The sequence below is a fragment of the Synchiropus splendidus genome, chromosome 10, assembly GCF_027744825.2.
Source record: "Synchiropus splendidus isolate RoL2022-P1 chromosome 10, RoL_Sspl_1.0, whole genome shotgun sequence".
NCBI lineage: Eukaryota > Metazoa > Chordata > Actinopteri > Syngnathiformes > Callionymidae > Synchiropus > Synchiropus splendidus.
The window spans coordinates 4,155,850-4,172,557 of NC_071343.1; the positions used below are offsets into that span (position 1 = coordinate 4,155,850).

A 16,708-nucleotide genomic window follows, 5' to 3' on the forward strand; every position below is an offset into this window, starting at 1 on the left:
TCAAGAAACAAAACACACACACGATAAATAAACAAAATCTGTGGTCAGTGATGCAAAGTTCTGATGAGTTCTGGGGGTGATTATTGGCATCGGGTCCTGAAAGAGTAGTGGAAAGTGAGCAACAGTTTGGCTTCATGCCCAAAAAGAGCACCACAGATGCAGTGTTTGCTTTGAGGATGTTCATGGAGAAGTACAGAGGTCAGAAGGAGCTCCATTGTGTCTTTGTGGACCTGGAGAAAGCGTACGACAGAGTGCCAAGAGAAGAGTTGTGGTATTGTATGAGGAAGTCTGGAGTGGCAGAGAAGTGGGACTGCACCAAGGCTCAGATCTGAGCCCCTTCCTGTTTGCCATGGTGATGGACAGGTTGACAGATGAGGTTAGACAAGAAGCCCCTTGGACCATGATGTTTGCAGATGACATTGTGATCTGTGGTGAGAGCAGGGAGCAAGTGGAAGCTAAGCTAGAGAGGTGGAGGTTTGGCAAAAAAGGAGAGGACAGAATCCATGAGTGTGAATGAGAGGGAGCCAAGTGGACAGGTGAAGTTACAGGGTGCAGAGATAAAGAAGGTGGGGGGTTTGAAGTACTGAGGCTCAACTGTCCAGTGCCATGGAGAGTGTGAGACAGAGGTGAAGAAGCGGGTGCAGGCAGGATGGAATCATTGGAGAAAAGTGTCAGGTGTGATGTGTGACAAAAGGGTGTCGGCAAGGATGAAAGGGAAAGTGTCCAAAAGGGTGGTGAGGCCAGCAATGTTGGATGGTTTGGAAACAGTGAGGAGAAGACAGGAGGCAGAGCTGGAGGGAGCAGAGGTGAAGATGCTGAGCTTCTCTCTGGGAGTGAGCAGGATGGTGATAGGATCAGAGGGACAGCACATGTGCTCAGGTGTTTAGGAGACCAAAACAGAGAGGCTGGATGGAGATGGTTTGGACATGTACAGAGGAGAGAGAGAGCCAGTACATTGGTAGATGAAGATGTTGAGGTTGGAACTGCCAGACAGAAGGTGGAGAGGAAGGCCAAAGAGGAGATTGATGGAGGTGGTGAAGGAGGACGTGAGGTTTGTAGGTTTGAGAGGAGAGGAAGCAGAGGACAGGGGGAGATGGAGGAGGATGATCCGCTGTGGCCACCTCTGAAGGGAGAAGCTGAAAGAGAAAGAAGATGAAGATGTTGAAAAGACATGTACAGAGGAGCGATGGAGCCAGTACATTGGTAGGAAGATGTTGAGGTTGGAACTGGGGGAGATCGACAACTACTGTACTGTACAAGAATGAAAACAGATCTTGTTCATACATAAGCCGCCTGTGCAGTGGTGCTGTCTGCGCTGTAGAAAGGTCACCTGGCTTAAACATGCATGAGGATCACTTCAAAACTAGTTTTGAAAACAGGCTCCAGAATGGAGACTGACTCATGAAACAAACTCAGCAATGTTCTGAACTGGAATCATGAACTCCTCACACGTGTTATTGACATTAAAGCCCCCAGTATATGTTGTTTTCACCACCGCGTGTGAAGTCCCAACACCACGGCAGGTCTCAGCTCCTGCTTTTCGTTTCTGGTCCTCCTCCGTGGTTATATGGTAAAATATAAAAATCAAAAAGCTTATTTCCCCCCTCTTACTAATATAATCATATAGACATATTAGTTATTATTAACTTTTAAAAAACTTAAAAAATATCTCCCTATATATATATTATTTTCATTTTTTTAAATTTATGATCCAATGATCTCCCTCCTCTCCAGGAGTTATGTTTGCGTGTACTTGTGTGGAAAATATAAAAAGCTTGTTTTTTAAATTTTTTTTCAAAAATGATAATGTGTGAAAGTGGATCCTGAAGTGAAGCAATGTAAACAAGTGAAGTGGAGTAAAAAGGGCTCAACACGAGCGACTCGGCGTCTTGACAGCACTTAAAAGGAAGGGAGAGATCACGGCCGCGAACGTTCAGGTTCAACCGGCTCTCCACGAGATGAAATCAACATATTGAGTCTGAAATAAAGGTTGGCTTTTCTCCCAAAGAGGGTTTCAAGAGACACAAGTCGAAAGGTGGCATCCGACGGAATCAGATGAGGTCACTTCAGAAATGGCTTTTTATCGTAATGACTATTTGATTGTCAAATTTAACGCAGATAAATCCATTGTTTTTATTAATCTCAGTAAATATTTTAACTCAACGACCCACTGGATTTATCCCCCTTGTTCACTGGAGAGTCAGGTCCAAGTTTCAGTGAATGCATTCCCTTCTTTCTTGAACCTGTTTGATCAAAATGCGATTAAAATAGATTTAAAATTAATATTTGATGGTGATTCACTGACAGCAACCTTGAGATTAGTCAGATTAAAAATGAAAGGGAAAACCAATTCATTCTAAAAAGCCCTTCCTCCAAACGTACACACGCGGCACGTTCCAAAACATTTGCTCTGTAGATGAAATGGTGACAAACCTCTACTCGAAGTCTTCCTTGAGCAAATTGCCAAACAAAGGCGACAAAAAGACGAACTAAAGCGCGGCGTTTTCATGTGCGCGCTCGCAACAAGACATAATGTAATCTCTCCTTGAGAGCGAAGGATTTTTATAACCTGCAACGGCTGGGCCTTGAGCGGGCAAAGAGAGAGGCTGAGTGAAGGCTGTTTATCCCGTGGTGTCCTTGATATAAACATGTGAAAAATCTCTCTGTTTTCTCTTTCGGCTAAATCAATACAAATATGTTCTGCCTCTGAACAATGCGCAAGCTCTACTGCAAAAGTTTTTCCATCCAGCCTCCTTTCACAGCCGCCGCCACCGTCCTTCGTGCCGTGAAGCAAGAGGACGCGGCGAGGATGTAAACATGCCCTCTTTGCACCTAAACATGGGGCGCTCCATGGGTCTCCCAGTAACCTCCTCTCATGCTGCCCTTTCACCGCCGCTCCTCAACTGTTCTCCCTCTGAGGAACAATTAAGATAAAACCTCTAATTCATCTGCCTTAACCAGAGCTGTCTCTGCCGCTCGCTCATTTGCTGACCTCCTCCTCCTCCTCCTCCTCCGCTCCGGCTTCCCATCGCTCTTCAGTGTCAGAGGCGAGGAGAGCATTGAGTCATGACATCATAATTCACTAACTCCAGTTTTCACGCTTAAATCAATATCAGAGTGTCCGAGTCAAGGTTGAGGGCCGGCCTTCGCGCCTCAGCTCTTCCTGCTTCTTTCTCATAGAAAACCGTATAAATTGTCCCTAAAATAATTAAGCCTTCAGATCTGTCAGCGCGCTATATTTTTTTACCGGCTGCCGTCTGATGGACCGCTGCGGCGGCGAGTCAAGGCGAAGCCGGGAACAGAGGAACACAGATTCTGGCTCTTCTTTCTCAGCGGCGAGGAAATCACTTTGAGCACAGTTGAAGAGAAAAGGTCACCATGTGATTCGGCGTGGAAGCAGCCGAGGCGGCGTCGCAGGGGACCCAGGTGGCAAAGTCCAAGTCGCAGGTCGGAACAGAACGTAATATCAGAAAGGCGCTTTTGTCTGAACTGAGCTGGGAAGATATGACTCATATTAACGCTGAATTTTGAACCCACAGTAGCTGTGATCGGGAGCGAAACCATATCGATCTATTGTTGGGTATTTACTTGATATTTTCACATTTATGTTGCAACAATGAGGAAAACATTGCTGTTTTCTTCATGTTTTGTTTGGTGCACTCACTCACTCGTGAATGTTTTCTGGGGTTGGCAGTCGTAATAGGAATATGTGGTCGGGCAATATTTATATTGTATATATTGAAAAAAATGGAATATATACTGAAATATTTTTGTATTTACAATATACTCAGTAGCAATACACATTTTAAAGGAAGTACAAAAAAAATGTTAAATACATTTTCAGTTTCTGAAGGTTTTATTTTCATGTGGTTTGCTTTTCTAGATCTATTGAAGTGCAACAGCAGATCCTGCTGACTTCCTCTTTCATTGTGCGACAGGTGAAGCTGCTTGCAAGTGGTTTCCAGGGTGCACCATTGTGTATATTAAAACAGTCTATAGTGAAAGAACTGCTATGAAAGAAACTCGAGCCTGACGCCAGATCCAAAGGAAATGATGTGACGGGCGGATACGAAAGTTAAGCTGTCTATTCGCATTTAAGAAACAACTCAACACTCTCTCACGGTTGAGGCTTTCACATGGAAACTTCTGTCACTCTCAAACATCACTGGCTCAGCTGGATGGAGGTCGGACTGACTTGCGACCCGAGGCACTCTTGAGTCCTTTGGCTCTTGAGGGTCACATAAAATGGTTGCCGAGTGAGTGACGTCTCTCCAGAAGTGAAGAGGTGCCCGGTGCGTGTCCAGCTCTGAATGTGCGCTTCTGTGCAGTTTGGCTGTGACAAAGTCATAAACCAAGTCAGGCTCTGTCCCAGACTCGCCTCATCCCTGTCCCAGCTCCAGCCCACAACAGGACATCAAACCCTGGAGTGAGCGCTCCAGCACCTCCCCTGTGACACTCTACCACGGTCCAGTGCGGAGACAGGAAAGGTTTTACACCTCAGTATGAAGAAAAAACAGTCAGTAAATGGAGCTAACGGGACACGTCTGCATACAGAGGCTGCCTTATACACAATAACAAAGCGCCTCGTGGGTCAGCTGATCGGTCCCCGCACGTTATGGTTTTTCTGGGTTTTTTCGGGGGCGTTCGAGTTCTGGATTTTCGTTCGAAATCAGAAGCAAAAAAATATCTAAATTTTTGTTCGAACTCCAATTTGTTCGAAGTCCGTGACGTTCTAAAACTGAGGCACCACTGTATATAATGGACACTGTTTGGCATTTGAAATTTTGTTGATGGTATCATTTATTAATCCAAGTAAAACATAATCATGTGACTCTCTGCCCTGGACATATAAGTGAAACATATTCATTTGTGTTTGAGCTTTATGGACAGAGCAACTCAAATAGAAACTGAAGACGAAGCTGATGACAAGTGAAAGGGGGAGTTTTCCACAGTGGGAGGAAACCAGAGTGCCCCTGGTAAAGTGTGTTTTCAGCAGAGCGCGACGATCCGCTGGATGGTGGCAACAGAGGTTTGGTGACTTGAGCTACATCCATGACGTCACTGTCGACTCGCCCCCGGGGGGAGAGAGCACGCGAGAGTCGGTGGCTCCTTTGCTGAACTTGAGAAGGTGGAGGCGCCGGAGGAGGCGGTGCCGACACCAGGGAGGAGGATCTCGGCGGCGAGCATGAGAAGCGCCTCCGACAGCGGGACAGACGGGAGCGAGTATAAACGCGCTCCCCCGAGCTCAGGGCCACCGGGGGCTTGAAATAACTTCCGCCGCTTCACAGCGGCTGATGCAGAGCGGCCAGCGGTCATGGCCACGCCGACGGGCTGCCGCTGCCGGGGCGCCAGCAGCCGCAGCGCCGCCGTCAGCAGCAGCATCCTCTACAGCATCTTGAAAAGCGACAGCGTCGAGGCGAGCGCGGACCAACAGCCGCAACACCTGCTGCGCCGCAGCTGCCCCGCCAGCGCGGCGTCCGCTCACGAGCCGCGGCAGCAGGCGTGCTCGTGCGGCGCCACGCGCCGCCGCGGCGCGCTGCGCTCGCCGCAGGTCACCTGCAAAGCCGCGTCCGCGATCCTGGTCAAGACGCTGCGCTTCGTCAAGAACGTGCCGTGTTTCCGCGAGCTGCCGGAGGACGACCAGCTGACGCTGATCCGCAGCGGCTGGGCGCCGCTGCTGGTGCTGGGACTCGCTCAGGACCGGGTGGACTTCGAGACCACGGAGACGGTGGAGCCCAGCATGCTGCAGCGGATCCTCACCGGGCAGCCGGAGCGCGCCGGCGAGCCGCAGGCCGCCCAGAGCCGGGCGGCGCTGGGGGTGTCGGTGGTGGATATCGAGGCCATCAAGGCTTTTCTGAAGAAGTGCTGGAGCGTGGACATCAGCACCAAGGAGTACGCCTATCTGAAGGGAGCCGTGCTCTTTAACCCGGGTAAGAGCGTCCGCACATGTGCGCCAAACTTCTGACGTCACACACGGGCTGCACCCGAAATTACCGCTCAAATCTAGTCACTTTTTATGTTACCAAAAGCTTAAAATCCTGAGAATCAGTGTATTCATCTACTACAGAAGAGAACAGAATCAGCTTTATTGCCAAGTCCGTGCGAATCCCGCCTACTAGGAAAGTAATAATAATAATAATAAATAAACAATGATAGAACTTGCTAATAAATAAATAACCTACCAACAACAAGGGCTGTTCACGATGCCAATGCTTCTAGTTGACCTCTGACCTCCAACCCGTGACCTCTCATACTGAGAGGCTTCTCACAGTTTGGTACCTGTTGTCGCCCCCCTCCCACTGACGGACCATTACAGAAGGCAGTAAACAGAGCTGCTTTTGTCTCCGCAGAGTTGGAGGGTCTGCGCTGCCTGCACTACATCCAGGCGCTGCGGCGAGAAGCGCACCAGGCTCTGAACGAGCACATCAGAATGATCCACCACGAGGACGCCACGCGCTTCGCCAAGCTCCTCATCGCACTGTCCATGCTGAGGTCCATCAGCCCGCCCGTGGTCACCCAGCTCTTCTTCAAGCCCATCATAGGCGCCGTCAACATCGAGGACGTGCTCATGGAAATGTTTTACGGGAAGTAGGTCAGACAGCGATGGACTGCTGCGAAGCTTTAGAGACTCCGACATCCCTGAGTCTGTGATGAAGCAGCTGCTGGGATTCATAACTTATTTGTTTTTATAGAAACTATTTTTTTATAAATAAATAAAAAACCTGTGAGTGTGAACATGTTCTGTTGCGTGACTGACACACTTTAAACACATCATATCAGTCTCCACTCAAAACAAAGCTAGTGAGTCGACCGGCTTTGACTTGTGAGCTCTAACTATGGACACACTTCGGAGACCAGTGGACAACATGCAGACATGAGAAAACAACATGCTTCTGTCATCATTCTTCGCTCTCTGAACAATAGATTCTGATCTGGTTGAGCCTTCTAGCAGTGGAAGCTTCTGGCAACTTCGATCGTTGTTTACAAATATAGTTTCTTCAACCACAGAAAACAGAGAAGAATTTTAAAGTTTGATTCTGTTTTATGTCTCAACTGCCTCACTGGCAGTTTATATAAACAAAAGGGTTCCACGTATATGTATAAATCATCCTTTGAATAGAAGTTTTCCTTATGTAGGTTAGTAACTTAGTAACATTTTCTGCCAGAAATCCAGGCAGGAGGTTATTTTTGGGGCCACAACTTTGACCCCTGTGGAACATTGGACCGACAGAGAACAACTTTTAGGAGGACAGAAGTTGAGCTAGAATTAATTCCATTTAATTTCCATTTTATTAAGAGATAAATAAGTCGCAGTAAAACGGTGTCAGCCAGCGGTTTGAGCTCCTCCTGAGTTTATGAGGTCACCGTCAACTGCGACACAAGTGTGGAATATTGGAAACACACTGCCCTCTAGTGGTTCAATAGCAGACTTCACAAGCCGGTTTACATGACAGCTCACACAGAAAAGGAAAAAAATAGCACATTTTAATACAAATATTTAAGATATTTGACACTCCTTAAAATGTAAATGTTCTTTAATATATTATAAAAATATAGGTCCAGTCACTATAATGTATATTGTTTATTTTTCAACAGAAAATATAAAGTCAGGCTCAGATAAATTTGTTTTTGGTGCTAAAAGACCAGGTAAAATACACTAAACTAAATGTTATTTGCTAAAGATTCATTGCATTTTGAGGTATAATATTTGGGCTCACTCATTCAGAGCAATGGTGTGAGACAGAAGGAGGGTGCAGAAGGTAGAAGAGAGCGCAGGCAGGACGGATCAATATTCTGTATCAAGTCAGGCTAAAGACATGGTCAGTCGTTTAGTTTATGAATGTGGCACAGAGGAAGAAAGACGTCCAAAAACATGAAGACTTCTGCCGTGACCTGGTGTCCGACTCCTCGAAGGGGAGAAGCCCACAACCCACCGGGGTGAAGACCTTGCAAACACACAGCCATAGATATTGAACACATATAGGACATTTAATCTGACCTCATCTAAAATCATAGTTTATGTTTCATTACTGAAACTCATTATTGTTTCTTTGATACTTGCTCAGATTCAGAGTGGATGCAACCCTCATAAACACAATTGACATCAATTAAAACATACCTTGGAAGGGCAAGTTTGTAAAACACAGAACAGAGCAGTGAGATCCCACCAAGCCTGAGGTCTATAAGACGTCTAGTCTAAGTTTAGACCGCATTTCACCCGTCTATAATCGGTCTATATTTTAGCCTGAATGTAAACGATATAAAAATATAAATAAATCCATGAATTATTATATATTAACTTAAATGACAACGTTAAATTGTATAATATATCTCATATCTTTTTAAACCTAAGCTCGAGGATTTAATAAAAATAAAGAGAGAAAAAAAGATTTGCAAGTTGCACAACTGGTGTCTAAATATTGGTCTTAAATCATTTGAACTATTTGATCATTACACAGTAAAGTTTAGATTTAACCTTGATCTGGACTTTATTTTTTTAAATCAACGTCAGTATTTAGACCAAGTTTGAACATGGACGTTATATTTTATTTCTAGTCTCCGAATATAAGTCCCACACACTGTAAAAAAACCCCCCAACGGTTTCAGTTCAAGTAACTCACGCGTCTGATCCGCGAGTGACGAATACTCCTTGTAGTGACAAACTCTGACCACAAGATGGCGGTGTTTACCAAGTGAAGGCAGCCAGACGCGTGGCTGTCACAGCGTCTTTTCTCATCTGTAACTCATGTTGATGTCAGAACTGAAGCGGGAGAGTTTCGATCACTTACCTTGAGCGCGACCTGCTTGTAGCAAGTCAACTAGAAACTGTAAAAACACTGGTTTTACACGACCATAGAGGAATTCATACGAGTCCAGAATACTGCCAGCAGCTTTACTTAAAGACTCCAAACCTGTCAAATGCTGCTCTGGTCCCTGTTTTCTTTGAAAGACTGTCAGGCTTGTGGTGTGTTCAGGGTCTCAGACCTGTGGCTGAGGATGTTCTACAGCCATGTGATGTCCAACTTCTACTCACACGGTGGCTAAGAAATACAGTGGTACCTCGGTTCTTGACCACAATCCGTTCCAAGCCTTGAAATAGTCTTTTGTAGGAGTGAATGTAGAGTGTCTGCTGCAGGTGGCTGTTCCTCTATGTGTGTGGCCGCTGCATGTGGGAGGGGTTGCCGAGTGAGTGAGGTCTCTCCAGAAGTGAAGAGGTGCCCGGTGCGTGTCCAGCTCTGAATGTGCGCTTCTGTGCAGTTTGGCTGTGACAAAGTCATAAACCAAGTCACGCTCTGTCCCAGACTGGCCTCATCCCTGTCCCAGCTCCAGCCCACAACAGGACATCAAACCCTGGAGTGAGCGCTCCAGCACCTCCCCTGTGACACTCTACCACGGTCCAGTGTGGAGACAGGAAAGGTTTTACACCTCAGTATGAAGAAAAAACAGTCAGTAAATGTAGCTAACGGGACACGTCTGCATACAGAGGCTGCGTTATACACAATAACAAAGCACGTCGTGGGGCCGCTGATCGGTCCGCACGCATGTTTTTTCCGGCTTTTTTTGGGGGCGTTCGAGTTCCGAATTATCGTTCGAAATCCGAAGCAAAAAAATCTCAAAATTTTTGTTCGAACTCCGATTAGTTCGAATTCCGAGACGTTCGAAAATCGTGGTTCCACTGTATAGTGAAATTGAATCTGATGGAAACCGAAGTTCTTATTGTATGTTCACAGCAAACACGCTGTAAGCAAGTGATTTACATTCACATTCACATGACTTTGCCACTCTGGGCCAGACTCCATCTGGATCCGCACTGGATTAGGGAGCATTGTTCAAACGGCATGTGGACCGGCTCCCATAGCACATCGGGGTCAGGTACATTTTGCTATCAGGGATGAGTGTTGTGCTACGATATGGGCAAAGGGAAGTTTTCAGGCGACATTTATCACATCAAACACTGACACTGAAGAATTTTAACTCAAGCGACAAGTCGCATCATATGAACCAGTCAAACCCAAGATTTTACAGTGACATGTGGAGCGGGGGAAAATTCACCAACAGAAGAAGTGAAACGGAAGAGAACCTGATCGTAGAATATGTGACTCATCGAGCTGATGGTGTCCAAATCTTTTGTTGCGTCAATATGCTTCCACTGCAGAGCAAGAGCCAAGACTCCGCCTTTCTGATCCGCCATGTTGACGCTCCGCCAACCTTCCACTTGGACCCCAGCGTACTGGACGGGGAAGTCGCTGGGTGCGAGTGCTACACTCATGACGCAGAAAATACCCTGAAACAAAGGAAAAAACAAACAAAAAAAACCCCCAAAGAAACAGGAAAAAGCAACAGGACTGGACTAGTCGTACTTACTGAGTCTTCAGCTCAGAGGCTCCCTCTTCAGGTGAGTCGGAGAACCCCAAAAGTGGCACGGAAAGAAAGAAGCAGACCCGCGGTGAAATCCATGTTTTTAATGTGCAGTGAGAAAAGTAAGGGCAACCGATAATGATTGTGTTTCTATAAAGATAGACATTTGTTTTCCAGTGAAAATCGTGTTTATATGTTTATATAAATATCTATATTATATATAGAATACATATCTATTTGCTATGCATACTCAAAAAACACACCTTCAAATATATTTAAAAAGTCTTTCAAAACACAAATGTATTCTTCTTTCCTTAAACATGAACTATTCCACATGAACCAACAGAATCGTCTCGATGGGAGTCGCGCTCGAATGGTTTTCCTGGCGGGACTGGAAAAGCCACCTTCATCTCAGAACAAACCAAAGTGTACAAAACCAGCAGAGCACATATACACAAATCCTCTTCCGGTGGTGGATGAGATGCAAATCAGTATGACTTCTCAAGCAAACTCTTCTCGGTTACAAAAATAGACTTCTTTTTTTAAAATAATCTACAGATGTCTTTTTAGGTGAGGCATTTCACTATCGCTCGAGAACAGCCAGGCTGTTGGACTCAATAGAAAAGCTTTAGAGGGAGGGGCCGGTCGCTCTGATTGGAGGTGACTGGCACCGCCCCGCCCCGCCCCGCCCCGCCCGCACACACTCGCCCTCCTCCTCGCCTCCCCAAAAGTTCAGCTTCTTTTTTTTTGCCAGCTCTTCTGTTATTTTGCATAATTATATGATTCTGAAAAGAGAGTGTCTGTTCAAAGTAGATACACCTTGTCCAGGTGAACAAAAGCTCCTGTAACGTCCAGGCAAGTTTCAAAGTGTTAAAAAACTACACAAGGATAGAAACCAACAAAAGACATTAGAAGTACATGATACAATCCTAAATAAGTGGCTTAGAAATATGTTAAAATAAAAAAAAAGCAATAAAAATATACAACTTTAGAGAAGGCAACAGATATTATTGAAATGAACAACAAATAAACAGGAAAACAATGATGCTACCAATAAAGATATATATATACAAGACCCTGTTTTCCTTTTGTTTGTATGCAACTGTGTGTCAGTGTGTGTGTGTGTGTGTGTGCGCAAGAGACAGTCACTGTTTGTCATTTCGCACTGTAGCTCTCTCTCTATAGCCAGAACTACACAGCGACGTCAGGAATATCAAACTGATAGTCCCAGTGGAGTCCAGGTGTACGTCTCTTTCATGAAAAAAATACTCGTAAATCGACTAAGAAGAAGTCACTAATAAGAAGCTAGAAGTAGCTTGTTTTCCGCGGTGCTTCAGGCCCGTCTCCTGGCCACGCCCCCTTGACTGTCTGTGACTGAGGGTCTGAGGAGATGTGTTAAATGTATAAGCACACATCATCCCCTAAAGGTCGGAATTCTGAGTCAGAAAGTCGGAAAATCCTCATCACTCGCGGCTATACAATCCAAGATGGCTGCCTCGAGTGTAAACAGGAAGTACAAGTCCCGTTGCAGAAACGTTTTTATGCAGTAATTGCTTTCATTTGCAATAAGTTTGGGCAAGAATAGACTTAGTGGACGGCGGTTTGTTTTCTGACTGTGGTAACACAGTGGTTATGTATTGATATGAACTGTAAACTCCAGACTATAGAGCGCACTGGAATATAACATAAGCAGTGCAGTGGTGGCCAGCACCGTAGAAAGACCAGTGGTGCACCTGTCTTAAAACTGCATGAGGGTCACTTCTAAACTAGTTTGGAAAAAGGGCTCCAACATGGAGACTGACTCATGAAACAAACTGGGCAACGTACTGAACTTGAATCATCAACTCCTCACATCTTTTATTGACATTAAAGCGCTCAAAATGTGCTGTTTTCACCTGCGTGTCCAAAGTTCTGACACCACAGCCAGTCTCAGCTGCTGCTTCTCGTCTCGACTCTGTGGGCGGAGCTGCGGACACGGCGGCGAAAACAGTGCATTTTGAGCGCTTTAAGGTCAATAAAACACCTGTGATGTCATCAGTTTGATGAGACGAGGCTCAACATTTTGGCAGCATGACACTTTTTTAGCCTGTAAAAATCCATATATTAGCAGCGTCGTCGTAGAAGCCACAGGGTTCAGACCACTAGAAAAAAGCAGCGGGTTATAGTTCAGAAATTACGGTAAATATTGTTAGAGTGGTCTTTGATAATAGCCAAAAAGCGACTGGAACCTTTTGTAACAGAAATTCGTTCAGCGCCTTCGTGTTTCCTTGTTATTCGGTGTGTTTTCCCGTTTCAACACACATAGTTCATATTCACACAAGCAGAGCAGGAGAATCACTTTCGTGGATGTCGCCATCTTGTTTTCCGCCTTGGTTGGCTGGAACAAGGTCAATGGACCAAATTATGACTAGCTCAACTGAAGCTTCAAAGACCCGGATCTGAAAAAATCTGCCGGGTTTTAGTTCACCGTTTTACGTGAGGCGCCAGAATAACATCGCAAATACCAGAAAGGGTTGAGCGTAATAACAGCTTCGGAGATTCTGGACCATCAAGATCGAGTCTTCCTTTTGTCTGGAAATCCATTTGAAAATCGAGTGATTTTGCACCAAGAAAACCGTGACTCAAGAGTGAGTTGGGATTGGAATAAAAATCTCGGTAACGGTAACGATAGCGAACGCTGTATGCTCCCACACACCCCTCATTGGAATTCGTGGCTAATAATTTTGCTCTAAAGATTGTGAGTAGCGAGCGCAGAATATTAACCACAAAATGGAAATTGGAAATGGTGATCCAAAGTGCCACACAGGTTCCAGAGTGTCTGGCCAGGTTAAACACAGAGACGGTCCAGGAGACTAACCCGGGGAAGCTAAACAAGCTAATGCTAATCTAGAATAAAGGGAGGACCAGTGCATCAGTGGATAGAATGTGGTGGAACACAGGCAGCCGTGCTGCTCTCTAGCGACTAAGACGGTACGCTCTCTTGTTCATTCGGGACTTGCGTCCTGATTCGGCGGGAGCCACACATTATCTCATAGCTCACACTCCAATATCGTGAACTCGGCACTGGCTACATACGAAATGAGAAACAGTGACCGTGTCGTGAAGTTCTGGCGAGTCCGTCATCTCGCATGTTGTCAAAACAGTGCGTTATTATTGTAGATCCAGGCGATAAAAAAAAAAATCCCCTGGAAAGGACGATACAGTTCGAGAAGCTGCTGGAGCTTCTGCCGTTCCACTTTGGACCTGTATCTCTCGGGTCACAGAGCCGCCAGATACGGCGAGCGATTCCACCGCTGGATTCTGCGCCGCAGCCCTACCAGATGACGCTGGAGATGCTGGTTTCTCGAGGCAGCAGCGGCAGCATGGCGTTGTTGGCGTGCGGCTCCTCCAGGCTGTGCTCTCTGCTCTTGCCGGGCGGCCGCTGTCCATTGAGCAGTGTGAGCGGGATGTTGCAGTAGGTGTGCTGGTTTCCCAGAGAAGACAGAGGCGGCAGGGTTCCTCCGGGCGGCATGTCGTACTCGTAGCTGCGGTAGTAGTGTTTCTGCCTCATGGAGGTGTGGTAGGTGTTGTGGAAGGAGGAGCGCAGCTCCGGGTGCGCGGTGGCCATGGCGGTGGAGGTGGCAGCAGCCATGGAGATGGCGGAGACGGTCTGCAGTTCTCCAAAGGGTCCCTGCTCGCTGACATCCAGCGCTGGCTCGTGGGTCAGCATGGGCTCCGTGCGTCTGAACGGCATCTCGTACTGCAGCTGCTTCCAGAATTTGGAGTTGAGCTTGTTGCTCTTGGTGCCGCGCCACTTGATGACCGTGAGGGTTTTGATGGTATGCTTGAGGGCCTCCACCTCCTGGTAGTTCATGATGCCGCGCAGCTCGGCGCACTCGATCAGAATGACCTTGATCTCCCCGGTCACCAGCATGTTCCGCAGCCGCGTCTCCAGCTCAAAGATGCTCCAGCCGCGGCGGACCACGTAGTTGGGCGTCATGACGATGATGAGGCGCTTGCTCTGGTCCACACACCGCGCGACGTCTTCGATGTAGGCTGAGGGAGAGAAGAAGACGGATGAGCGAGGCGCTCTTGGGACATGTTTCCAGGTCAGAGGCGGAGTCAAACTCAGTCACACCGGGGGCCAAAATTTCAAAACAGGCCAAACAGATCTCATATTTATTGAAGACAGGGAAAGTAGTTTAAAAACAGATCCCAAATGGCAGTGTGCCTTTTCAAATATTGGCCATTATTAGCTTCAAAATAGCTTCAGCACAGACTCACAACACCAGGAGACTGAATTCCATTTTCCCAGCATCATTTTCCAGATGAATCTATAATCTCTGTAGGTCATGAAATCAACATGTGCACATTTGAAATGAGTTTGGTCTCAGTGTTTATAGCTCGCACGGGCCTCATGAACTGACTTGGCGAGTCGGAGTTGGCCCCCGGGCCTTGAGTTTGACACGTGATTTCAGCCTCATCAATGACTCTGAGTTGCTTCATTGAATGTTTTTTTTTTTTTCAATTTGCTCTCCAAAGCGTTGAATCAGCATTATATAATAATCTAATAAAGTTCATTGTTAAATGTATTATTATTTAGATGAAAGTCTTCACCTGGTGGGAGCCGTTTGCTGAGTCAGCACTCGGTATAGCAAGTCGAGACTCTCAACACAAACTCCCACAATTCAGGTGAGTCCAGCTCGCCTTTAGTCCAGTGGCGTTTCAAGGATGTTTGGTTTGGTCATGAGACTGAACGCTGCTGCCACGTGAAGATCACAATCATTTACACAGTGAGAAGACGGACACACGACACAAGACGATGGGATGTTGAATTCAGCGCGCCGTCTGCGGTGTGTGGCGTCACTCATCTCTTCCATCTAGTGTCTTGTTTATATCCAGGAAGTTCACAGTGAGGCTCTGTGATGGGGAACTTTCCGACCTGTTCTTATTTACATGACTTTACCTCTCAGTTTCTCCTATGCTGTTACACTCATTTGACTATTTATTATATTTCAAATGCTAAAATGGGTACATAATCCGATAGATTATCAATAATATTGGGGGGCTGTGAGATTCTTGCTGGTCTACTCCCATTTCCCTCTCTTTCTCCCAGATTTTTCACTGAATTTCACGCGACTTTTCCCGTTTTGTCCGACACCCTTTTGTCTGCTTTGGCCACTACTGTTCGTACTTGGGGCTCTTTTTGCTTTGTACTTGGACTCACTATTTTATTGAGCATTTTCTTCTCTTTATTCCCAGCCTGCTACAACGTCTTCATAAAACGTCATAAAAACCTGTTTTATAACTTGTACAGCCCAACATTGATGACAGAACTAGTTCGGAGCGGAACTCCATCAAAATATCAATTTAACCCTTGGAGTTTTTTCAATTAAATATTGATATCACTATTTCAAAATGTTGTAGCTTGAAAATGGCGAGAGATGAAGGCGAACTGTATAAGAGAAGAGAAGAATCTTCAGTGTGACCCAAAGTTTTAGTTTTTATATCATGACGCCAAAAGACAACAGCTATAGTGCATTACATGACTTTTACAGCCGTTTATCTGATCCACTGGAGACACTCTTCCTCATCTCTGAAGCGACGATGATGATGATGATGGCAGGGCATCATCACCATCATGTACAGTGCAGTACTACTCGCAGTGCACTTTCTTGAGGGCCGCTATTTTCCTGTTTTTCTTTTTTTTAAAGATATATTTTTCCAACATTTCCACTTCACACTACACGTGCAGCAGGCTTCATCTTCAGAGCTTGGTTTGGATAAATGTCGCGATGCTGCCTGTCGCAACTTTGGCGCCAAAGCGTTAACTAAACTGGTTGACGAAATCTCGATGAATCACATTTTACAGATTGAGTTCATGGATATTTTGGTTATAACCTGGAATAATAATCCCTGTGAAAAGAATCTGTGTAGTGTTTCAATTCATCGGTTTATTTTGCAATAAATAATCAAAATGACATGCTAATCTCCAACATTATTTTTGGGTCAAAGCTTGTCTGGAAGAGTCCAGAATATTTTCTCCCAACATAATTTAGCGACCCCTAGTGGAGGCGCTCTCACTAGCTTTCCTGTTCTCGCAGCCTAAAACGGACCCATCGACCCGCCGACCCTCCACTGTTGGACACTTTCCCTGCCAGTAGCTATAAATCCATAGGCAAATCCATCCCCCAGTTGAAATTTGCAGAGTGTGTCCATCTGCTTGTTTGCTTTTGAGCAGTGTGACAAAGTATCCCGAGCGTGGGGATCGATACTGGAGCGGGCGGATGCAACAGACATGAGCCGAGCGCTGCACTAAACGGTGTCAGATGATTGATAAAGCTGTTGGATCTGTTCAATTACGGGGCGA

At 46.0% G+C, this 16,708-nt stretch overlaps 2 protein-coding genes across 5 annotated transcripts in view; one reads left to right on the plus strand and one right to left on the minus strand.

Annotated features, from left to right (window-relative positions):
* Window positions 1-5,314: 5,314 nt before the first annotated feature.
* Window positions 5,315-6,714, plus strand: nr0b1 (nuclear receptor subfamily 0, group B, member 1). The gene is made up of 2 exons (XM_053877232.1): window positions 5,315-5,930; window positions 6,351-6,714. Exons 1-2 carry the CDS (start codon window positions 5,315-5,317, stop codon window positions 6,590-6,592), a joined length of 858 nt encoding a protein of 285 aa, XP_053733207.1. The 3' UTR covers window positions 6,593-6,714.
* Window positions 6,715-10,461: 3,747 nt separating this feature from the next.
* il1rapl1a (interleukin 1 receptor accessory protein-like 1a) overlaps window positions 10,462-16,708 on the minus strand; it is a 196,137-nt gene continuing 189,890 nt past the window's right edge. For all 4 annotated transcript variants that reach the window (XM_053877231.1, XM_053877229.1, XM_053877230.1 and 1 more), the window contains one exon: window positions 10,462-14,394. In XM_053877231.1, coding sequence (XP_053733206.1) covers window positions 13,673-14,394 — 722 coding nt within the window. In that variant the 3' untranslated portion in view covers window positions 10,462-13,672. The remainder of the gene's footprint in view (window positions 14,395-16,708) is intronic.

Excerpts from the sequence above, each read along its gene's own strand:
- nr0b1 (XM_053877232.1), top strand. The coding sequence starts at position 5,315 with ATGGCCACGCCGACGGGCTGCCGCTGCCGGGGCGCCAGCAGCCGCAGC. Across the intron at positions 5,931-6,350 it reads AGCCGTGCTCTTTAACCCGG|AGTTGGAGGGTCTGCGCTGC; the intron begins GTAAGAGCGTCC and ends TTGTCTCCGCAG.